The following is a 25518-nucleotide window of genomic DNA, read 5'->3' as shown; positions in this document are numbered from 1 at the left end:
TGCGTTCGGCCTCGATGTGGCTGCGGGCTGACAGGCCGTTGTCGCGCGGGATTTTCAGACAGTGCAAGATTTTTGGAGTCCCGTGCAATGTCGGAACCAGCCCCGCACAACTCCATACGCCTCCGCCGATCGAAGTGGGACCGGCCCCCTGTGGCCGTACGCCTCAAGCGACCACGTTTGGTCGAGCTAGACACATGCTATCGCATGCTGGTGGGACAGGCCCTTATTGTGTGGAGATTGCTGGTCGGTCTGGGCCTGTTTCCGTGCTGTATTTGTAAACTAAACTAAAGCTTCTACAAGGTAGACGGAAGTGGCAGCAGCCAATCAGAGCAAATTCTTATAATCACTACATCTATTCTGTTTCAGTACGATGCATCATACAAATTGATGCAGTAGACTTAAAAAGCTACAACATAATTTTGAGATCCCAGTATTTTACCCATGACAGAGTTGTATTAGTGAAAACATTCTTCATAAATTTATATTTGCATAGAATTTAAATTGAACAACATTGAAACCTTAATCAGAGTCTCTGCAATGGTAATCAGATACATGGATCACCGTTCGTGCTATTTGAGATTGCTGGTTTATACAATCAAAATAAATGACTGAAATATTAGCTGCGTTTTAAGCTAATATCACCAAAGTTAACCCTTAATAACTAGTTTGTTGTAAAATGCACTAATATCTTTGATTTACACAGGGTAATGTAACATTCTAAGGCTTCGAGCATTAAATCGAATAATGGTTTTATAAGAAGTTAACATTATTTGTTGGCACACTTAAAAAAGACTAAAATTTACAATATTCCATTAAAAAAATCAGATTTCAAGCAATTTTAGTTGTGCGTCCCCCAAACACTCTGTCAATGGTCAACTCTGTTTATAATGACAATCTCCTATCTAGCACTGTATAGTTACTGTATAAAGTATAGCATTCATTATTCTAGTGAGAAATGGCTATAATGATATTTTTTAAATGCTAGAAATAAGCAAGTGAGATAGCATTTGTGGAGATAGAGTTAATGTTTCAGATTGATGGTCTTTTATCTAACCAGGGGAAGTTGGAGATGAAAGAAATTTTAATTGAAGTTCAGCATGAACAGATTGAGAATCAATGAAAGGCGAGAGGGAGGAAAGAATGAACAGAAGATCTGGGAAAGGGAAGACAACGTTTACAATGGTTGGACAAGTAAATAAACTAAATGTAGTTTGGAGGAAGCATAAATAAATATAACAGATTCATTATTGATATTTTTCATCCCAAAAAAAATGGTGACAGTGGTTATGATGTGAAAGAGTTGAACTTAGAGTTGAGGTTTAAAGGGTGAAATATACAGCTACTCGTGCTTATGTTAAGCCATGGCACAGTCTGCTAATGTTCAACAATGTACATGGGTGCAGTACACAACATACAATGTGGTCCACACAAAGTACCATTTCTGAAAGGAATGGTTTGAATTTTGGACATTGGGAAGGAAGGAGAATAAAAAAGAATAGTTGCATCCCCTGGGGTTACATGTGAAGCTTCGGTGAATTGGGAAGATGATGATATGCTTAAGGAGGGAATTTAGGAGTCATGAAGGGAATTGAGTTATTGAAGGCTTTAAACGAAGGCGGATAAGATGTTACATAGAAACATAGAAAATAGGTGCAGGAAGAGGCCATTGGCCCTTCGAGCCAGCACCGCCATTCATTGTGATCATGGCTGATCGTAATATAATAAAATGTGTTAGTTGGTTACATAAAGTCAGAAATGGCAGAATTTGGAGCCTGCAAGATGGAAGGTGAGGACAAAGCAAATACTTTCATAGGAATCCAGCCCCTCTATGCCGCATGAGAGAGCAGAGGGTTTAATCCTTTGTTGCATTGAGATTTCATCTGCCACCATGGACAGTCTGGCTGAACTTTTATCTTTAATTTTATTTTCTTGTCTTTGTGTGCCATCACTAAACTTGCCCATCATACTCAACAAGGAGAGATCTTTCTGCCAGTGAGTTTGCTGCAGAGATGTTCTGGCTCAGAGTCAAGGCATGGATAAGGGAGTGCATAAATGACTAACAAACCTTCAGGTTTGTACGGGAGGAATTACATTCAAATGCTATCAGAAGAGATCAATTGTGAAGGAAGTAAAAGGCAAAGCAAGCCGTTAAGTAGAACTGTGAAGGATGTCAGGACTGGACAGGAAGAACACAGAAAACTTTAAGTAGATTGAAAAAAATAATATAAAAATCATTGTTGAAGACACTGGGAGTAACAACACATTCGCAGAGGAGAGGTAAACCTCCACATCTGACAGTCAGGAGAACCCCTTCATTGTGAATAACGGGTTATTGATAGGGGACGATCAGCCATGATCACAATGAATGGCGGTGCTGGCTCGAAGGGCCGAATGGGCTCCTCCTGCACCTATTTTCTATGTTTCTATGTGAATCTGCCCAGTTCACAAGTATACAAGTAATAGCACAGCTTACAATAAAAGTATATGTAATAGTGCGTGTTAAAGCAGTGCATGTAAACTGATCAGTATATGCACGAGTTAATGAGGAGAGGGAGAGAAAGAGTGAGAGGGAGAAAGGGAGAGAAAGGGGGAGAGGGAGAAAGGGGGAGAGGGAGAAAGGGAGATAAGGAGAAAGAACACATTTGTTGTAAATGTTTTAACCCAGCAGATGATTAGACAGTGAAACATACTGATACCTTGAGTGACCAAGGCAAATTGCATGAATGGGGCAGAATGATCAGCATATGAAGGAGAAAGAATGGAAGGGAATGCTGACAGGGTCAAATGAAATAGACTGGGACGTGCTAGTGTGGCCCATAAATACTGAAATAGATCAGATGGGTCAACTGGCCTATCTGTGCTTTAATACTTAGTAACTCTATGAAATGAGGGCACATACACAGTCCTTTATTTGAGCCAACAGCTCAAGAAAAGGACTGAACAAGAATTTGTTTCCACAAAGAATGGGGAAAAAAATGGATGTTGTTTCCATAGAGCTGAATCAGATAATATCGATACATTTACGGTGAGTCTGTGTGGAGTATAAATATTCAGTGCATCAAATGGCACACTTCAATGGTGTCGATTCTCTGGGAGTCTTTGCCTTTGATGAGGTTTAAGTATCACACCATTCTCAATGGTTACGGGAAAGCGACTATAAAGGCAGATTTTCATTAAGATATACTTGCTCAGCCAGTGATCACCGGACATACCTTATCTGAAAACCACACTGAACTTTGATCTCAATATTCCAATTCTGCTCTTACAATCGAACAAAGTGAAATTTAACATTAAAAGTCACAAAGTGCTGGAGTAACTCACCAGATCAGGTAGCATCTCTGGAGAACATGGATAGGCAATGTTTTGGGTCAGGACCCTTTTTCAGATGATGTTGTAGGGGGGGAGAAAGCTGAAAGCGAGATGGAAGTGGGACATGGCCTGGCCTGTCATAGGTCGATGCAGGTAAGGGGATATTTATTATCAGATGGGTGGCCAATGGCCAGAGATGGGAAGAAGACAAAAGGCTGTGAGATAAGGAGATGAGTGGAGAAGATGCACAAAATGTGAAGCCAGAGGAAGGGATATTGGTGGAAGAGGCCGGTAGAAAAGAAAATGATTGTTGGTTGGTGGTTAGCTAAAATTTGAGAATTCATTCTTCATACCACTGGGTTGTAAGCTACCCAAGTGGACTATGAGATGATGTTCCCCCATTTTTCTCCCCATCTCTGGCCTTTATCCACCCATCTACCAATCAACCCTGCTCCCACTAACTCCACCTCCCCCCTCCCCCCCGCTCACCTGCATCTACCGAGCTCTTGTCAGGCTTTGTCCTGCCCCCGCCTCTCTTCCTGTTTTTTCCCCTTCTACTGCAATCAGTCTGAAGAATGGTCCTGACCCAAAATATTGCTTATTTGTATACACTGACCGGCTGGGTTACTCCAACATTTTGTGGGGTTTTTTTGTAAATCAGCATCTGCCGTTTCTTGTTCTGAAAGTTAATATTATTTGCCACTGATCGCTAACATATGTTTGTACCAAAGATGTTACCCTACTTAATTTGTGGTGAGAATGTTCCTCTTTCTGGAACTCACCTGCCTTTGTTGGGTCGTTTGGTCCCTCAGAAGGTGCTTGGAAAGTGTCATTAGGTCGTAGTGATGGGGTATCTGACTGGTCTTGTATGAAAGGAAAACAATGAAACTATTAACTATTCTATCAGAGATGATAAGTGCAGCTACAGTCCAGAACATACGTACATATATTAAGAAGAAGATGCAGAGGTTTGTTAATTTAATCGTCTTTCTCTTTCATTTGTTTAGGCTGACGTGATAAACATTAACTGCAAATACGTTAGCGTAGGTCAATGTCTCGCCACCAACCACACATTGAACAAGAGACTTCCTCCAGAGTCAAGCACCACACGGTCCAAACTATGTCAGTGGAAATAACCAGTGAGATGGAATGATTACACACAATGAAACAAACTAAACTTTAAAAAATAGAACAGGATGTTACAGTCAATAACAAACTGATGTTTAAAAATAGTAAATGAGAAACAATAAATGAGCAAACACCCACCGCTCTCTGTTTTCAATTAAGTACTTTACTACATTAAAAAAAACACAAAAGGTCAATTATTTTCATGGTGAAACTTAGAGCAAAATGTAAGTGGCAGCGAAGCATATTCGAGTGTATGCCTTTCCTGTTGATAGTGATGAGAGTCGCACTAGCCTGTTTGTGGCCAGATCTACTATCAGTGCAATCTGAGGTTACAAAACTATGTTCTGAATAACCATGTATCATTCTGACATTTAATGCTTTTTCCAGCACTCTTTATCTCACACAGATAGCTTGATGGCAGTTTTTTTTAACCAAGCTACCTTTCCTGCAAGCTGACATGCAACGCTTTTTTACTTACAGGTGTGCTCAACACATTCCGAACATTAACATTGCTTTTGACATATTGGCCTTCATCAGCCAGAATATTGAGTATAGCAGTGAGAGGAGATGTTGCAGTTACACAAGACGTTGGTGAGGGCACATTTAGAGTATTGTGTTCAGTTCTGGGCATTGTGTTTTAGGAAAGATGTCGTCAAGCTGGAAAGGGTACAGAGAAGATTTACGAGGATGTTGCCACGATTAGAGGGTCTGAGCTATAGGCAGAGGTAGAGTAGGCTGGGACTCTATTCCTTGGAGTGCAGAAGAATGAGGGGTGATCTTATAGAGGTGTATAAGATCATGAGAGGGATAGGTCGGTTAGATGCGCAGTCTTTGCCCAGAGTAGTTTAAGGTGAAGGGGAATAGGAATCTGAGGGGAAACCTTCTCATACAAGGGGTGGTGGATGTATGGAACAAGCTGCCAGAGGAGGCAGTTGAGGCAGGGACTATCCCAACATTTAAGAAACAGGTGGACAGGTACATGGATAGGACAGGTTTGGAGAGATATGGACCAAATGCTGGCAGGTGGGACAAATGTAGCCTGGACATGTTGGCAGGTGTGGGCAAGTTCGGCCAAAGGGCCTGTTTACACACTGTATCACTTTACTATTCAGACCCTAATTAACTGTGATCAAAGGGAACATTTGGTAGGTCCTTTGAGATCAGGTAAACACCCCATTAGGTAATTATTTTAAAAGTCTAAACCAACTGGGTGGATATGTCATATATAAATTGATTCACTGGTTTTTGTAAACCAGATACAAATTACAATGTAGCACACACCGTAATTTATAGTCCAGTGTATAAAGGGAGGTTTAAAATAACTTGTGTTTAACCAGCTTCTTTCGCTAATGTCTGAAAATGACATATTTCATAAAATTTAGTTGCTGCTTAAACCTCATGTCAGCCCCAACACATTCAGTTTCACATTATAATTGCTAAGCACCGTTATTTTTAAATTTCAAAAACACTTTCCTCTTTGAAATCCAAGTAATTTATTTAATGATAGTTTATTATTATAAGCATATCAGCAGCTTTGCAACATGGCCACCCTAACCTCTCAGCATAAATGTATGAAGATCCCATTTACTCAGTAGGACTGGCAACAAAGCATCTGCAAATGATGTGATATTCTGCACAACTAGACGATTTGCAAATCTAAAAATGCAATTGATATATGCCAATTAAAGGAAATATGCTGTAGCCGCGGATATCCACTTTGTGTGTCAGTATAAACATTTTAACAAATCAGACCTCTGCTTGTTGCCTGGCTTACACTTCACAAATAAATGCTATCTTTGTCTAAAGGCCATTTCATAAAAACATCCCAGAATCATAGGATGGGCAATGGAGGTACAATATTGCTAAAAACACGAGTCAATCTAAGAATTGCATTCCTAAGCAAAGCCAAAAAGTGCTGGACTTTGTGGCCAGGTTTGTGGTTGACATAAATATGGGTGAAGAGACAGGTAGTAGTGAGAAAGCAGGGAGTCTGCAGAAGGACATGGATAGGTTGGAAGAGTGGGCTAGAATTTAGAAGATTGAGGGGGGATCTTATAGAAACTTACAAAATTCTTAAGGGGTTGGACAGGCTAGATGCAGGAAGATTGTTCCCGATGTTGGGGAAGTTCACAACAAGGGGTCACAGTTTAAGGATAAGGGGGAAATCTTTTAGGACCGAGATGAGAAAAACATTTTTCACACAGAGAGTGGCGAATCTCTGGAATTCTCTGCCACAGAAGGTAGTTGAGGCCAGTTCATTGGCTATATTTAAGAGGGAGTTAGATGTGGCCCTTGTGGCTAAAGGTATCAGGGGGTATGGAGAGAAGGCAGGTACAGGATACTGAGTTGGATGATCAGCCATGATCATATTGAATGGCGGTGCAGGCTCGAAAGGCCGAATGGCCTACTCCTGCACCTATTTTCTATGGTTCTATCTATGTTTCTAAGAAGTAGCAAATGGAATAGAGTGTAGCAATGTGTACGGCCATCACTTTGGTAGAAGGAGCAAAGGCGTAGAATACTTTCTAAATGGGGAGAAAATTCAGAAATCGGAGGGACTTGGGAGTTCTGGTGCAGAGTTCCTAAAAGGTTAATTTGCAGATTGAGTCAGTAGTAAGGAAAGGAAATGCAATGTTAGCATTCATTTTGACAGGACTAGAACATATAAGTAAGAATGTAATGCTGAGGCTTTATAAGCCACTGGTCAGACTACATTTGGAATACTGTGAGCTGTTTTTGGCCCATTTCTTAGGAAGGATGTGCTGGTGTTGGAGAGGGTCCTGAGGAGGTTTATGAGAATGATCCCGAGAATGATACGGTTAACGTCCAAGGAATGTTTGATAACTCAAGGCCTGTACTCACTGGAATTTAGAAGGATGAAGGGGTTTATCATTGCAAAAAAAATAATCATGAAAGGCCTAGATAGAGTAGATGTGAAGAGGATTTTCCAGTAGTGGGTGAGTCTAGGATCATAGGGCACAGCCACAGAATAAAATGATGTATCTTTAGAATGGAGGTGAGGAGGAATTTATTTCTGCAGAGTGCGGGGAAAGCATGGAATTCATTGCTATAGATGGCTGTGGAGGTCAGGTCTTTCGGTATTATTTTATGGAGAATGATAGGTTTTTAATTGGTAAGGTTGTCAAAGGTTATGGCGAGAAGGCAGGAGCATGGGGTAGAGAGGGAAATATAGATCAGCCATGACAGAATGGCAGAGCAGACTCGATGGGCTGAATCAGCTAATTCTGCTCCTATGTCTTATGATCTCATGACATTAGTGCAGCTAGGTAGCTCTATGGGAAGCTGCACAGTAAAAGGCCTGTCCCACCAGTATGCGATTGCATGCATCTAACGCGACCAAACGTGGTCGCTTGAGGCATACGGCCTCGCGGAGCCGGTCCCAATTCGAACCGTGGAGGCTTATGGAGTTTTGTGGGGCTGGTCCCGACATCATAATCACCAATCAGCTGGGCAGGAGGCGGGCCGACTGAATTTGGACGTCGCATGGCGTCGGGCGGTGACGTCATCACGCAACGGCACGCCGGGCGGTGATGTCATCGCGCAATGCCACGCGCTAGGCATACGCCGTCAAGATGCTGCGTATGATGTCAAGACGCTGCGTACGCCCGTCGAGACGTTGCGTACGGCCTCAATGCGGCTGCGGGCCGACAGGCCGTTGTCGCGCGGGATTTTTGGACAGTGCAAGATTTTTGGAGCCCAGCACGATGTCGGAACCAGCCCCGCACAACTACATACGCCTCCGCCAATCGAAGTGGGACCGGCCCCGCGAGGCCATACGCCTCAAGCGACCACGTTTGGTCGCTCTAGACACATGCTATCGCTTGCTGGTGGAACAGGCCCTTAAGAGATAGTTGTAGGGATGCAATTCCAGAAATTGATCAAATGTGTAGTGCCCCGGCAGGCCCTGGGAGAACTAAAACTCTTGGAATACACAAGTTGTGAGGACAGAATGACTGAGGGAAATATGGTTCCTGACTGTTAAGGAGGCTACAATATTTACAGTACATTCATACAATATCGCCATCATATTATTACATTACGATTACTATAATCTTTTTTCATACTCAAGTAAAGGTATTTCACCACAGAATAAGAAATTCTGGACCCAAGAAATGGCAGATGCTGATTTACAAAAAATAATAAATTCTGTCCTTTTATAATTTCCTAAAATTGACAAAATCTGCACATTCACTGTAGTTCTAATACCATATTCTGCACAGTGTACATATGTATGGAATTACTTGCCTGGATGATACCCAAAACATTGATTTTCACTGTATCTAAGCACAAATACAAAACCAATACCAATACCAAACATCAGGGCACAGCTGGTGATGATTCACTTTCCAACCACTGAAGATGCAGCTAAGCAGGCAGACACCACCCCATGGAGGATGCCCAAGAATGGAAATTAAGTTGGGATAGGAAGAGCCTCATCTGATGGACAAAAGAAACTGCAGATGCTGACATCTGATACACAGAGTGCTGTAGATCTCAGCAGGTCAGGCAGTATCTGGGGTAGGAATGGACAGGTGATGTTTTGGGTCGAGACTCTTCTTCAGACTCATTCAAGATGCTGGCCAACATTCCTCTCTACACACACATGTGGTGGCCCCCCTGCAATCTAATCCATTCTCCTCTGGAGGGGAAAAAGTATCACAATTGCCAAGGTTCTCTTCCATGTGAGCAGTCATAGATCTAATGCACCATCTGTGGAAGTGCTCTGGGCCAATGCATTTACTACGATCAGTGACAAGAAGGCAAATAATGAGACAAGTTAAAAACATTCTGTAGATCTGTTAAATGCTGTAGAAATCGGAATCCTTTTTTATGACTATTGTAACGATATTTTGTTCAAATTTTATTTTTTTGAATGACAAATAAATTCAATTCAATTCAATTATTTTCAAAGATATTTTACCTCATTAGCATTTTGTTTATAAATAGTTTAATAAGGGCAATAAAAATGGAAAATTGCATGTAATGTTTCTGCTGATGAAGTTCATTTTTTTCCATTCTAGAATTCTTCTGTACTGTAATATGAGTGCAGTTTCTTTCTGTGGACAAGATCGCAGAGCGATTTCATAAATAGGTCAAAATGGCTGAAGGCAATAACTGAGGGCTTGTTGATGAGTAAGTGAGTGGACAGCTAATTTACGTTTGAGACCAACAAGGTAGATTTGGGACTCAGTTTTATGACAAATTCACTCAAATTTAATCTCTTTACAGAATCCGTCACTCAGAATAAGATGGTGCCGTGTTTGAAATCACTAAGCTGCTATTTATTTTTCCAAGAACTAATAAGATTTATTTTTCTTTAAAAAATACTGATGGACATGAAGAGGATGCTTTGACGATGCAGGGTGACTTGGACAGGTTGGGTGAGTGGGCAGATGCATGGCAGATGCAGTTTAATGTGGATCAATGTGAGGTTATCCACTTTGGTGGCAAAAACAGGAAGGCAGATTATTATCTAAATGGTGTCAAGTTGGGAAAATGGAAAGTACAATGGGATCTGGGGGTCCATGTTCATCAGTCAATGAAAGGCATGCCCCTGTCCCACTTAGGAAACCTGAACGGAAACCTCTGGAGACTTTGCACCCCACCCAAGGTTTCCGTGCGGTTCCTGGAAGTTCCCGGAGGTTTTTGTCAGTCTTCCCTACCTGCTTCCACTACCTGAAACCTCCGGCAACCACCTGCAACCTCTGGGAACCGCACGGAAACCTTAGGTGTGGCGCAAAGTCTCCAGATGTTTCCATTCAGGTTTCCTAAGTGGGACAGGGGCATAAGCATGCAGGTACAGCAGGCAGTGATGAAAGAGAATAGACATGCAGATCTATTGAAAAATGGCTGGAAGGATATGAAATTAAACTATTTGTTAAGAAATGTGATCACTTTAGGTTCAGGGAAGCCCGTAATCTCTTTCAAGTATTTGGAAAAAAAGTGCAGATAAAGAAATAATTAAATGGTGATCCGATCGCGCTAACCAGTATTCTAGTAGCAAATGTATTCTAGTTCAATGGAATGCTTGATTCTTCTTAAATTTCACAAGCAATGTTGGAGTATCCTTTCAAAAGTTATGCAGCCAAAAATAAAATGTAAACATAAACTTTTCAGGGTACACTTGGTCCAGGAATTCTGTGAGGAAAATGGAAAAATGGCAATTAATGGCCTGGGGCCTTCACATACACTTCCATGATGAAGGTCTGGGCAGTGAATATCGCTTCATTCTTTTACTGTGTGCACACATTAGAAGAGGGAATAAAATATCCAGAAGCTCGGAATGACATAAGCCATCCAGCACCAATCCGAGGTTCATGGACTTAATTGTCTTCTGAGAGGAAGTTCCACAAATTCCTTTCTGATCACCGAAGGCAATAAAAATCATCAAAGTACATATATGTTTATATGTCTCCACTGTACATCCCAGGCACTATTCCCATTCCATAGAACACCAGTTTAAACACAGCATTATTTAACCTCCAATCCATGTGTGCAAAAATAATCCTCCTGGCATGTATCATGGTCCATATTAATTTTATTCTTGTGGCCTGTTCAGGCTTTAGTCCAGATTATTATTGTTTTATTATTATTATCCCCATGCCTCTCAGCATTTAAAATAAATCTGTATCATTCTTTCATTATTCCTTTCTCTAATAAAAGTGAGTTCAGATCCACTGGGATTTTTACAAAATAGAATCAGAATTTACAATTATGTTCTGGAATTATCCATGGCACAGAGGAGCAGAGGAAGGGGAATCAATGGTCAAACAGCGTTAAAAATACTCATTATATTAACACCTACCTCTTTGGACACCAACATCAAAGACTTTGGTCCAATTTCTATCACTTGTGTTAACTTGACAGTGATATCTTCCCATATTATTTATTGTCACATTCTGTATCGTCAGGCTAATGTCTGTAAATGGTAGGAAGCTATATTTGATTCTTTCTTTGTAGTCATAGCCGATGAATAATGATGAAGGTGTGATGTTAACGATCATGTTTATTTCTTCTTCAGTCACTTGCTTCCATGTCACTTCTTGAACATCACTCCCATTTGGATTTCCGCAGAGTAACGTCACATTGTTCCCCGGAACCAATTCCACCTGAGTATCTGCTGCCCGACCTCTTGAAAAATGTGCTTTAAAAATATTTAAAGGAGGCAATTAGTACAACACAATTTGATGTCTGGTATCATCGTATTCAAATTTTGAATAAGTTTTGAAGTGAGCTAAATTACTTCAGATCGCTGCATCATTTAGAAGTTTAGCTTTATCTTTGAATTTGCAAAATATATAGATTTTTTTATTTTTTTAAATTACACATCTATGAGTTACAAATAAGCTGTCAGTTTCAATCACTTTAAGACCACGAGACATTCTGAAGTCACTAACTCATCGATTGGCATTAATTAGTGAATTAGAGTGTTGAACCTTCACAACTACTTGTTGTTAAAGCATCAAGGTTACAATATAACTTTGTACAGAAGATTATATGAAGGACACTTGCTTGAACAGGTAATTGTTTAATTTAATGCTGAGTCCCATGGCCGCAGGATGGCCAGTCGAAAGATGAGACGTTGTCCCTCAAGCTTGGTTGAGACAGCACAACTCTGAATTCCCAGTTTCAGCTAATCTGCCATCTATGTATGCTGGTCTCAGACGCAGACAGCTCTACTGATAAGCTGTCATCCTGTAAATTTAACTCAATATTTCCTGCCCACCAATGCTGCTGACCTGAGCATTTCTAACATTATCTGTTATTTCAGATTTCCAGCAACTGTAATGTTTAGTATCTCACTGTTCTGCAGTTATTTTTCTCTCTCCTCTCCATCATTCATCTTCTTCTAACTAAAGAACAACTGCAATAAACCAGTCCACAGCACACTCTTACAGTCACCAAATACATCCTTTGCTCTCTTTCTCTCTGAATCTCTGCACCATCAATGACATTCCCCTTGACCTCTATATCCTTATCCTTCCCTCCTATATAAAACTTGTATAATTTTTAGGAATTAAGTTCGCCACTCTGATGACTTTATTTAGTTCTGATGAAAAGTCATCAAGCTGAAGCATTTGACCGTGTCCCTCTACAGATGCTGCCTGGCCTGCTGCCCAGCATCTTCATCTAAATGACTTTAGATTCTTAGAGTCAAGAGACAAGAGCCCCAGATAGAACAATGCAATTCTTACTTGCTGCAGCACAACAGAATATGTAAACATAGTACACTGTAAACAATATGATAAACGATAGAGAAAAAAAAAGTTCAGTGTGTATATGTACACATACTCACAAGTACACACACACACACACACACACACACATATATATCTATAATACTAAAAGTCTGATCTTGACCACCTCCTGTTGTTCTGTATATTGATTTTAGAAAAAACGCTGCAACTTACGGCTGTGATTTGGCCATCTTACTCAGTCCCCCTCCGCTGCACATGACAAGAGGATTTTTCCCATTGTAGAAAAATAAAAGAGTTATTAGTGTTTAAAAAATGTTGAGATTCTTTCTCCTGAAGGCCACTTTCGGAGGGACAATAAAACCCGGAAGTGTTGATTGCCTCAGTCAGTTTCTGCAAGATGGGGGAGTGAGAGGGTCGCGTCTCTCAGACTGAGCTGTGAATAACACTGAACACATGTCTACTAAACGGTGAGTTGTTTTACTGACCTGTCAGTGCCCTTAATGTGGTTTGAAAATATAGTTTAGAAATGCTAAAGCTGTGTTGCCTTTGGTTTGGAAATGCTAAAGCTGTGTTGCCAGACGGGACCAGCTACAGTGCATAATGGGCAAAATGGACAAGGGAGAGCCAGTGGATGTAGTGAACCTGGACTTTCAGAAAGCATTTGTTAAGGTCCCACATAGGAGATTAGTGGACAACATGAGAGCACATGCTATTGGGGGTAGAGTGCTGACATGGTTACAAAATTGGTTGGCAGACAGAAAACAAAAAGTAGGGATTAAAAGGTCCCTTTCAGAGTGGCAGACAGTGACTAGTGGGGTACCGCAAGGCTCGGTGCTGGGACCGCAGCTATTTACAATATATATTAATGATCGAGATGAAGGGTTTAAAAGTAACATTAGCAAATTTGCAGATGACACAAAGCTGGGTGGCAGTGTGAACTGGGAAGAGGATGCTATGAGGATGCAGGGTGACTTGGACAGGTTGGGCGTGCGGGCAGATGCATGGCAGATGCAGTTTAATGTGGATCAATATGAGGTTATCCACTTTGGTGGCAAAAACAGGAAGGCAGATTATTATCTAAATGGTGTCAAGTTGGGAAAATGGGAGGTACAACGGGATCTGGGGGTCCTTGTTCATCAGTCAATTAAAGTAAGCATGCAGGTACAGCAGACAGTGAAGAATGAGAATGGCATTACACGAGGAGTTGAGTATAGGAGCAAAGAGGTCCTTCTACAGTTGTACAGGGCCCTAGTGAGAGCACACCTGGAGTATTGTGTGCAGTTTTGTTCACCAAATTTGTGGAAGGACATTCTTGGTATTGAGGGAGTGCAGCGTAGGTTCACAAGGTTAATTCCCGGGATGGTGGGACTGTCATATGCTGAGAGAATGGAGCGGCTGGGCTTGTACACTCTGGAGATTAGGATGTGAGAGGATCTTATTGAAACACATAAGATTATTAAGGGTTTGGACATGCCAGAGGCAGGAAACATGTTCCTGATGTTGGGGGAGTTCAGAACCAGGGGACACAGTTTAAGAGTAAGGAGTAAGTCATTTAGAACGGAGATGAGGAAAAACTTTTTCACACAAAGACAATAGACAATAGATGTAGGAGTGGGCCATTTGGCCCTTCGAGCCAGCACCGCCATTCAATGTGATCATGGCTGAGTTGTGAGTCTGTGGAATTCTCTACCTCAGAAGGTGGTAGAGGCAGGTTCTCTGGATGCTTTCAAGAGATAGTTAGATAAAGCTCTTAAAGATAGCGGAGTCAGGGGATATGGGGGAAGGCAGGAATGGGGGTGCTGATTGTGGATGATCAGACATGATCACATTGAATGGCGGTACTGACTAGAAGGGCCGAATGGCCTACTGCTGCACCTATTGTCTATTGTCTATCGTCTATTGTCACCCAGGCGCGGATGTAACCCCGGAAAAGGGGCAGCCAGCCGGCTCGTGCAGAGCCCTCTTTCGTCTGGCGCCGTGACTCACGGATGGCCAGCATGGCCAGGCTCGGGAGCAATCCAACCGGGACATCTTCGGCCCTACCCTCTCCCTTCCGCACAGGGTGTCCAAAGATGAGGATCACCACAATGGTAAGCCAATAATCAAGCAGCCATTCCCTCTGCCAAGTTCACAACACCATGACAAGTGCTGAAAAAATATTCATTGTCCAAAGATTTTATTATATAGTGTGTGAAGAAAGAAAACGAGTAAATGAAGAAAGTTGAGAAAGAGAAAATAGAAAAAATAAAATAAAATAAAAAAAGGAGATCATTATTTATAATCTTGACCAACCCTCGTCCAGTCCTGAAACAGTTATTTTTTACAATTGTGTTGCATCATATGATTCCAAAAAAACGACGAATGGAGACCAACTCGTTATGAATTGGTCTGATTTATCCATCTGGAGGAATCGCATTTCCTCAAGATGAACGGTGTCCAACATACTTGCAATCCACATTTTAAGCGTTGGTATTGATGTACCCTTCCAAAATTTAAGTATTAATGTTTTTGCTATTATTAAACCATAGTTAAAGAATAGATTTTGAGATGTGTTCAATTTATTCCCATCTTCTATTACGCCAAATATAATCATTTCAGTATTAGGTTCCATTCGTGTCTTGAATAATTTTGTAAATATTTCAAAAATATCATTCCAAAATCTATAAAGTTTTATGCAGGAAACTAAGGAGTGTGTTATAGTTGCATTTTGGGCTAGACATTTATCACAAGTAGCGGATAAAATTTGTTCAATCTTGTTTTTGAATAATATAATCTATGTACAATTTTAAATTGAATTAGATTATGTCTTACATTAATTGAACATTTGTGAATATATATCAAGTATTTTTCCCATGTAACCTTCGTGATTTTTATCATTAGTTCCCGTTCCCACTCTTCTCTAAGTACCCCTGTCGATGGTAGGTCTATATTTAGAATACTATTATATAAATATGATATTAATTTTTGTGAGTCAGCTTCAATATTCATTGCTTCTTCCAATACTTCAGAGATTATTTTTTGATATCCTTGTATATTTTTTTTCATGAAATCGCAAATCTGAAGATATTTAAAATATTGGTTGTTTTTCAATTTAAATTTTAATTGTAATTGTTGGAATGATAGTAGGTTTCCCATTTCGTACATATCCCCGATCCTTCTAATTCCGAGACTTTCCCATTGGTTATATGTCTTATCAATAAGAGATGGTTTAAATAAAGGGTTAGTCGCTATTGGCATTAACAATGATAGATTTCTTAATTTTAAAGATAATTTTATTTGTTTCCAAATTCTTATTGTACCATATATAATTGGGTTTACTATCTAACTTCTTTTCTTATTCTAATCTTTTTTCAATGTAACAAAAAAAAAAAGAAGTTGTACATAAAATGTATTATGAAAATACAATATGTATTATGAAAATATATATTAGGCACTTTGGTGCCATATGATTTTACTTACTTCTAATAAAATAAAAAATAAAAAAATTAAAAAAAAGATTTTATAAACTGGGTTAATTATTATTTCTCTAAGATTACTTCTTATGTCCCTTTACTTTGCCGTGTGCTCTATCTTAATGTATCTGATCACTGCTATGCTTCAGCATGCTTAAAAGGAAGAAATTGATGTCTGAAACACAATAATTGAGACAGACGTAAATGAGAATGTATTAATGCCAGTTGTGGGTATCAGTCTCAAATGGAAATAATTCCCATTCTTCTAACTCCTACAACTTCAATATTTGACTTATTTACAAGGCTGCGTACTCTCCCCTCTCCTCTACTCACTCTACAACAATGATTGCACATCCACTGACTCCTCTGTCAAGCTTCTCAAGTTCGCAGACGACACAACCCTGATTGGACTGATCCAGGATGGGGAGGAATCTGCCTACTGACAGGAAGTGTCACAGCTGGTGTCCTGGTGCCATCGCAACAACCTGGAGCTCAATGCTCTTAAGACAGTGGAATTGTTTGTAGATGCTCCCCCTCTGCTCACCCCACTTACTCTCAACACACCACAGTCACATCTGTGGAGTCTTTTAAGTTCCTGGGAACCATCATCTCCAAGGACCTTAAATGGGGGGCTACCATCGACTCCACAATCAAAAATGCACAACAGAAGATATATTCCTGTGACAGCTGAGGAAGCACAATCTGCCACAGATAATGATGGTCCAATTCTATACAGCCATCGTAGAATCTGTCTTCACCTTTTCCATTATATTGTCACTTGTGGGTGGAGCACCAAGACAAATTCCTTGTATGTGAATACTTGGCCAATAAACTTATTCAAACTCAAACTTAAGTATAATGAAATGGTAAAAGACTTAAATTGAATATGACAAAAGATGAGAAAATGTTTCTAAAAGGAATGGAAAGTATTTTGCTTTAAATGAAAAATACTCAGAGAAGATAATTCTACCCTGATGTAAGTCTCACCAGGCCTATAATTTCCTTGTTTGACTACTATCCTTCTTAAACAGAAAACAGCATTGACTAATCTTTACTACTTTAGGTCCTAGTCTGTGGCTGAATAAGATACAAAGATCTCTGTCAAAGTCCCATCAATCGCTACTTTTGCCTCTTTCAATAGCATGTGCTGGATCCCCTTAGGCTCTGGGGTTGATCCACCTTAATATTGTTCAAGAGATCCAACATCTCTTTATTTTTGATATTAGCATCTGCCTCTCTGATCTTGGTACCATTCATGTCCTTCTCCTTGGTGAATACCAATGTGGTATTCATTTAGTACGTCACCCACTTCGTCTTGCTCTAAACAAAAATTCCCTCATTTGTCCTTCAACGTTCCTGACCTCTCCCCAGTTACTTCCTATTTTTTTAATTTATGCATGAAATTCCATGGGATTCATTTTAATCCTACTTGGCCAGGACATTTCATGGTCTCTTTAATACCTCCTGATTCCTTGTTCAAGTAGTTCCTTGTTAAGTACAATGATACAGTTAGGGAAATGGGAGGCAGACTTGGTTTTTGATTGCTTTAACAACTCAACTGATTGCTTTAACCACTCAACACCACTACCCAGAGTACAGAAAATCTGACTGTAGATTGAAGCATAATATCTTACCTGGGTTAATTATTTCAATTTTTTTCAGCAATTTGCCACCAGGAAAAGTGTTAATGGAACATTGATAAATGCCCTCATCTGCAGCTGAAGCTTTCAACATAATATCTCCATTGATGAACGATGACAAAAATTTAACACTTTGGTTATATGGAGGAAGTATGTTCTCTCCAAATTGAGGGTTATATACAGCAATGTTGTGCTTCACACCATTTATAATCTTCTCCCAGGACAGCTGAATCATCTTGCTCGTCTGAGGATATGCACATCTCAGTCTGACTACATCCTGACGTTTAATTGTAGAGTCAATATTCTGGTGCTGTTCACAATCCACACCTGAAATATCAAGAAATTAGAAGTTTAGAAACATAGAAACATAGAAAATAGGTGCAAGAGTAGGCCATTTGGCCCTTCGATCCTGCACTGGCATTCAATATGATCATCCAACTCAGTATCATGTACCTGCCTTCTCTCCATACCCCCTGATACCTTTAGCCACAAGGGCCACATCTAACTCCCTTTTAAATATAGCCAATGAACTGGCCTCAACTACCTTCTGTGGCAGTGAATTCCAGAGATTCACCAATCTCTGTGTGAAAAATGTTTTTCTCATCTCGGTCCTAAAAGTTTCCCCCTTATCCTTAAACTGTGACCCTTTGTTCTGGACTTCCCCAACATTGGGAACAATCTTCCTGCATCTAGCCTGTCCAACCCCTTAAGAATTTTGCAAGTTTCTATAAGATCCCCCCTCAATCTTGTAAATTCTAGTGAGTACAAGCCGAGTTTATCCAGTCTTTCTTCATATGAAAGTCCTGACATCCCAGGAATCAGTCTGGTGAACCTTCTCTGTACTCCCTCTATGGCAAGAATGTCTTTCCTCAGATTAGGAGACCAACGCTGTACACAATACTCCAGGTGTGGTCTCACCAAGACCCTGTACAACTGCAGTAGAACCTCCCTGCTCCTATACTCAAATCCTAATGCTATGAATGCTAACATACCATTCGCTTTCTTCACTGCCTGCTGCACCTGCATGCCTACTTTCAATGACTGCTGTACTATGACACCCAGGTCTCTTTCATTCTCCCCTTTTCCTAATCAGCCACCATTCAGATAATAGTCTACTTTCCTGTTTTTGCCACCAAAGTGGATAACCTCACATTTATTCACATTATACTGCATCTGCCATGTATGTGCACACTCACCCAGCCTATCCAAGCCACCTTGCAGCCTCCTAGCATCCTCCTCACAGCTAACGCTGCCCCCCAGCTTCGTGTCATCCGCAAACTTGGAGATGTTGCATTCAATTCCCTCGTCCAACTCATAATATATATTGTAAATAGGTGGGGTCCCAGCACTGAGCCTTGCGGTACCCCACTAGTCACTGCCTGCCATTCTGAACAGGACCCGTTTACTCCTACTCTTTGCTTCCTGTCTGCCAGCCAGTTCTCTATCCACATCAATACTGAACCCCCAATACCGTGTGCTTTAAGTTTGTATACTAATCTCTTATGTGGGGAAACTACATGGTTCAGTGTTATACATGCTTCACAATACCATCACAGGGCCTCTGATACACCAGGGGCCAGATTCAGAGTTATGATTTTCTACCCAGTTCAGAAGGAAGAGGTGCAGGAAATGACAAACAGCTATAAGGACAAACATAGTCTAATTCACCTTATACAACTGAACATCTTTATCAATTAATCGGCATCAAATCTAAAGATTGCAAAAGGTGGTGCAACACTTTGTTATCCAAATACCTCAATGATTCTTGTAATGCCTTAAACTTCACGCTGTATAAAATCGTGTTTTCTGGAAGAAACTGATGCAATTTGCATTTGAAAGAATCAATTGTTCGGGGCAAGGTGGAATAGATTACTCTCATTCATTTCTTAAATATTTTATACACAGGTTTTTTTGTTCAATTTAGTTTCTCCACTCAAGCTCCAAAGTACTCGTGCTGCTCAGTTAGAACAGAACAAACCAATCAGCTGTGTACAAGTTACAATTCTGGACTCAGTGTGAAAAGAGTCATAAGGAAGCATGCTGAATTTACACCTGTAATTTCAATGTTAATTTTAATCTAGATATGGGGAATTTCTCTTTTTTCCCCCCTGGCATCACTTCTTAGCAGCTTCCTTGATAACTTGGACCTCTTCAGCTGCTAACATTAGAGGAATATTATTTCAATAGAATAAAGCATGAGGCTTGAAGTCAGTTCCCTTCTTAAGAGTCAGTTACTCTTGCTGCTGTTGAGCCCTACATGTACTACACAATTGGTGACCCATTAAAATGTGGTCAGGAGAAGAGAGAAAGGGAATGCATAAGAAGCAACTGAAGATGACAATAGGTCAAATTCTCTTCATTTGTATGATGGTAATGGGAATGAAATGGTTAACTTTAACTGAGCTATTGCTTTTTCCCCGGTGCTGGCCACTGTCACTGCAGGTCTCCATGGAAATGCAGATATCTGGACTACTTTAAGATGCATACTGGTCCTCTGACACTCTGGACCAAGCTGTGGATATATGTAGATAAATCACAGATGAAATATTCCTCTTGTATTGATCTGGAAGAAGTCTGCTTTTCATAAGGTGATTTTCTTCCAGCTCTTCAACTGTTGAATATTTTGCCTAGTGACGTTTTGCTTTATTTTTCTATTGGAGCATGAGGGACAAATAAGTGGCTTTCCCATTCCCACTGATGACTGCATCATTATTTTCTCAGAAAGGACTAACATTTATGTTTTAATAAAAGGACATGCCCAAATTATAATTGGGACTTGGTCTTGCGAGAAACATTAGTGAAAAATTTGCACAATAGCTTTTTTCCTGTGTAATAAAATGTGATATATACTGCATATAATCTTATTTCCTGATGGGGAGACAGAGCACAGGCTGAAACTGAGGCAAAACCTGCCCAGAAGCAACACAATAGTTTGCAGATATCCAGCGGTTAGACTGATGCCACAAACTGTGCTGGAACTGGTCAGTTCGCAGTAACCAGGGGTAGCTGAGAGCCAGAAGCCCATGGCCTCCATCCATGGTTGTACTACCATCCATGTTGCCTCCCAATCGGCCATGTCTGTAGGACTAGCTAAAGAGCAGGTTGCAATGAAAGGACATTAGTCTGAAACATTAACTCTCAAACTGTTCAGATGCTGACTGTCCATTTTCCACAACAGATGCTGCTTGACCGGTTGAGTCCCTCCAGCAGATTATTTGTTGTTTCAGATTCCAGCATCTGCAGTCTCTATTTTACCAATCCACCACAGTCACTTAAAGGTATGTCCAATTTCAAGAATTTTTCTTCCTCTTTTCGAAAAGAAGACAAAAGGCCGTCAGATAAAGACAGAAGTATAATGTAAATCTGGAAGAGCACTCTTATTCTATGCACCTGCTTGCTCACCCTCACTCTCTACATGGGGGCGGGAGATTGCAACCTTCACATGTGCTTCTACATGCTTACACTGAAGACCATCTCCAGCATTTTCTCTCTGCGCCTGCAGAACATTGCTCCAGGATTATGGGAGCAACAGCAGCCTGGACATCCCCATCTGGCCAACAGCAGTAGAGACAATGCAAGCAATGCAGGATGAATAGTGATCTAGCCGAATGGGTAGAGAATTGCCTTCATGGAAGGAAGCAGAGGATGAATGTGGAAGGTTGCTTTTTGGACTGGAGGTTTGTTATGAGTGGTGTGCCTCAGGGATCAGAGCTGGGCCCAATGCTGTTTGTGGTTTATATCAATGATTTGGATGAGAATGTACAAGAAAGAATTAGTAAGTTTGCAGATGACACAAAAATGGGTGTTATTGTAGATTAGACCAAGTGCAGACCCATTGGGTCTGCTCCTCCAACGCACACATTCCCTACCCGTAGCTCCCACGGGAGGCATGGTCCTCCAACTCAAGCCGTTCCCAAACGTAAGATTCCAGCCTCCTTAGCCTCCCTCGGAAGTGGGCTTTAAAAATATTCCAATTGCACTTGCCCAATTGTCCAATTCGCTCTCCCCCTTCTGTGAGGTGAAAAGTTCAGAGTGTTCTTGTGTTGCAAAATTGCATCAAAATGTTTTGGAAGCTGGCAGGAATGATTTTAACAGTAAAAAATCTCATGAAAGTTGGCATTTTTAAAGCTTTAATTGCAAATAAAGGGAAATATAGGATGAAATCTTCAGTGAAGCTGCTAGCCGAGCCATTGTGACGTCATCAGTTGAAGCTGGTCTTTTTAAATTCACTTTTGATTTTTTAAATCTTTAATCAGTAATAAGTCGATAAATAAAGCATTAAATGGTCAGTGAAGGTGCTCTCTGCCTCTAGGGGGAAATGTGAATCAGAATATGTAAAAATCTTGTGAAAGTTGACATTTTTAAAGCTTTAATTGCAAATAACGTGAAATATATTGGATGAAATCTTAAGTGACATTTCGAGGGGAAAAATGTCAATCGGAATACGTAAAAATGTAATAGTTACCGCGTAGTCTTTTTGCAAAGATTTAAAGACAACCACATGCACACACACATATACACACGTACAAGATCAGACTTTTAATAATTATATGATACTAGACCAAGTGAGACCCGTTGGGACTCGTCCCCGCAACGCGCCGTTATGGGAGGGAGGCCTGCGGTGTCGCACACACACACTAACCACCCCACACACACACACACTAACACCCCTTTGATATTATATTAATAGTATCCATTCACCCCAACTGCGCAGGCGCAGCTAAAGGACAGGGATGGGGTAGAGAGGGAGGGGGGTAGAAAGGGAGAGGGTAATGGGGGTAGAGAGCGAATGGTGGTCGAGAGGGAGGGGGTAGAGAGGGAGGGTGGGCAGAGATAGAGGGGGCAGAGAACGAAGGGGGGCAAAGAGGGGTAGGGGGCAGAGAGGGAGGGGGGCAGAGAGGGAGGGGGGCAGAGAGGGAGGGGGGCAGAGAGGGAGGGGGGCAGAGAGGGAGGGGGGCAGAGAGGGAGGGGGGCAGAGATGGAGGGGAGGCAGAGATGGAGGGGAGGCAGAGAGGAAGGGGAGGCGGGGGGGGCAGGGAGGGAGGGGGCAGTAAGGGAGGGGGGCAGAGAGCATAGTGGGGCAAAGAGGGGGGGGCAGAGAGGGAGGAGGTAGAGAGAGAGGGGTGTAGAGGGGAGAAGGGGGTAGAGAGGGAGGGGGTTAGAGGGGAAGGGGAGGAGATAGAGAAGGAGGGGGAGGGGATAGAGGAGAGGGAGGGGGAGTGGGAGGGGGAGGGATAGGGGGAGTGGGAGGGGGAGGGGTAGGGGGTAGAGAGGGAAGGGGTAGAAAGGGAGGGGGGTTGTTGGCTGCATTTTTGAGGCAGCAGGGGTTGTCAATAATCGAGGGTGAGTGTGAATAACTCGAGGGGGTGTGAATAACCTGGGGGGGGGGGTTGTGAATAACCCAGGGGGGAAGAGGTTGGTGGTATGAATAACCTGAGGGGGATTGTGAATAACCCGGTGGGGGGGGGAAGGAGTCAGGGGGGTTGGGTGATGTCACTCGAAGCACGTGGAAGATTCTGTGTGTGAAACGGCTCCGAGCCGAGCCATTGTGACGTCATCAGTGAGAGCTGGTCATTTTAAATTCAAAGTCTTTTGATGTTTTTAAACTTCATACTTACTTTTGATCAGTAAAAGTAAATAAAGCATATAATGTTGAGTTAAGGTTATCTCTGCCTGGAGGGGGAAAATGTCAATCAGAATATGTAAAAATGTAATTGTTACCACGTAGTGTTTTTGCGAAGGTGTAAAGACAACCACATATACACACACATATACACACACGTACAAGATCTTTTAATAAGTAAATTATGATGATAGCAAAGAAGGTTATCAAAGATTGCAGCAGGACCTTAATCAGTTGGGCATGTGGGATGCGGTATGGTTAATGGAGTTTAATGAGGATAAGTATGAGGTGTTGCATTATGGAAAGCCAAGCCAGGGCAGGACCTTCAGTGGAGTTCTGGGGAGCATCGAGGACTGCAAGTGTATGGCTTCTTGAAAGTGATGTCACAGGTAGATAGGGTGGCCAAGAAGGCTTTTGGCACATTGCCCTGCATCAGTCAAGGTATTGAGCATGGAAGTTGGGATATTTTGTTACCGTTCTTCAAGGTGTTAGTGAGGTCATTTTTTTTATTTTTTTATTTTTTTATTTTATTCTTTATTTCGAACAGAATAAAAGAATAAAAAGCAAGTGTGAAACAGCATACAAAAAACAAAAGAAAAATATTTATAAAGTGTCATAAACAATATCTATAAATAAATGAAATTGTATGTGTCCAAAAAGGAGCAGGAAGAAGCCAAAGCTTATTAATTCCCACCCCTTATTCAACTGCTTGTAATTATCTTATACAAATTTAGCAGCTATATGAACACCATATGTACACCACCAGCTATATGTACACCAAATTATTTACATTTACATTTATACACTAATGAAATATTTACAAAGCCATAAAAAGAAAAGAAAAAACCCTCATATTCTATACAGTATCTTAGTCATATATACAACCTATCACTCTATAATCACCCTTCCCAATACAAACATATTTGGACTATTCTGTTCAGTTATGGTCAACTTGCTGTAGCAAAGATGTTGTTAAGCTGGAAAGAATGCGGAGAAGATTTACAAGGATGTTGCCAAGATTTGAAGGCCTGAGCTGCAGGGAGAGGTTGGACTTTATTCCTTAGGGTGCAGGAGATTGAGGGATGATCTCACAGAGGTGCATAAAATCATGATGGGAATAGATAAGGCAAATGTACAGTCTTTTTCCCAGCGTAGGGGAATCAATAACTAAAAGGGCATAGGTGTTAGGAAGGTGAGAGATGTATATGTTCATGAGGGGAACAGGCAGGGTAGTGTTTTTTAACCAGAGTAGGGGAATCAAGAACCAGAGGACATAGGATGAAGGTGAGAGGGAAAAGTGTTCTTAGAAATCTAAAGGGAAAACCTTTTCACAGAAAGGGTGGTGGGTACATGGAATGAGCTGCCAGAGAAGTTAGTTGAGGTAGATACTATAACAACATTTAAAAGACATTGGACAGGTACATGGACAGGAAAGGTTTAGAGGGATATGTCCCAAACGTGGGCAGGTGGGACTAGTGAAGATGGGCACCTTGGTTGTCATGGGCAAGTTGGGCCAAAGAGCTCGTTTCTGTGCTGTATGACTCTAGGAATCTGTGACTTATAGAGTCAGCTTTTACCGTAAAGCTACTGATTAAAATAGATCTGAGAGTCTGAGCGGTTCTCCATAACAGTCGCCTGCTTGTCCAGTTCTGATGAAGGGCCAGTGACTTGAATCGTTAACTCTGCCTCTCTCTGCACTGCTGGGCCTGCTCAGTATTTCCAACAAGTTTTGCTTTTAGTCCTGTTTGTTTTGCATCTCTTTCTCATTGAACATATCCTGTCTAGCTTGTTGGTTGTATGGCATAGATAAAATGCTGTTGGTTTGAGTCTTGGTCCGATGGGAACAGAGGACATCACATGGCTGCAGCGTGCTCTAAATACTTGGGAGGGAGCCAGATGGAAGATGGATGAGCATGAGTAAGAGCAGGAATGGTGGGAGTAAGAAATGTGGGTCAGAGTGATTAGAAAATAAGGCTTGGGTATCTCTGTGTCAGCTGGACTCATGTAAATAGAACAGACAACAGTAGCTGCAGATGTGCAGTATTAACAACAGCAGGGGCAAGAACATGATGTCTGGAGAACTTAGGAAGACCGGAGCCAGATGTACCATAAATAAATAAAAAAACACAATTTATGAAGCAGTTTAC

At 41.2% G+C, this 25518-nt stretch overlaps 1 protein-coding gene across 1 annotated transcript in view; it reads right to left on the bottom strand.

The window, feature by feature from the left end:
• The window catches only part of LOC116971769 (CD226 antigen-like), a 67029-nt gene that overhangs the window by 18240 nt on the left and 23271 nt on the right, over positions 1 to 25518 (bottom strand). Inside the window, exons 2-3 of the mRNA XM_033018874.1 lie at positions 17743 to 18075; positions 11264 to 11602 (exon numbers count right to left, since the gene is read on the bottom strand). Coding sequence (XP_032874765.1) covers positions 11264 to 11602; positions 17743 to 18075 — 672 coding nt within the window. The remainder of the gene's footprint in view (positions 1 to 11263; positions 11603 to 17742; positions 18076 to 25518) is intronic.

Source organism: Amblyraja radiata, chromosome 4, assembly GCF_010909765.2.
Source record: "Amblyraja radiata isolate CabotCenter1 chromosome 4, sAmbRad1.1.pri, whole genome shotgun sequence".
NCBI classification, from domain to species: domain Eukaryota; kingdom Metazoa; phylum Chordata; class Chondrichthyes; order Rajiformes; family Rajidae; genus Amblyraja; species Amblyraja radiata.
Note: the sequence above shows the minus strand (reverse complement) of the source record. Positions and strands in the feature narration are given on the sequence as shown.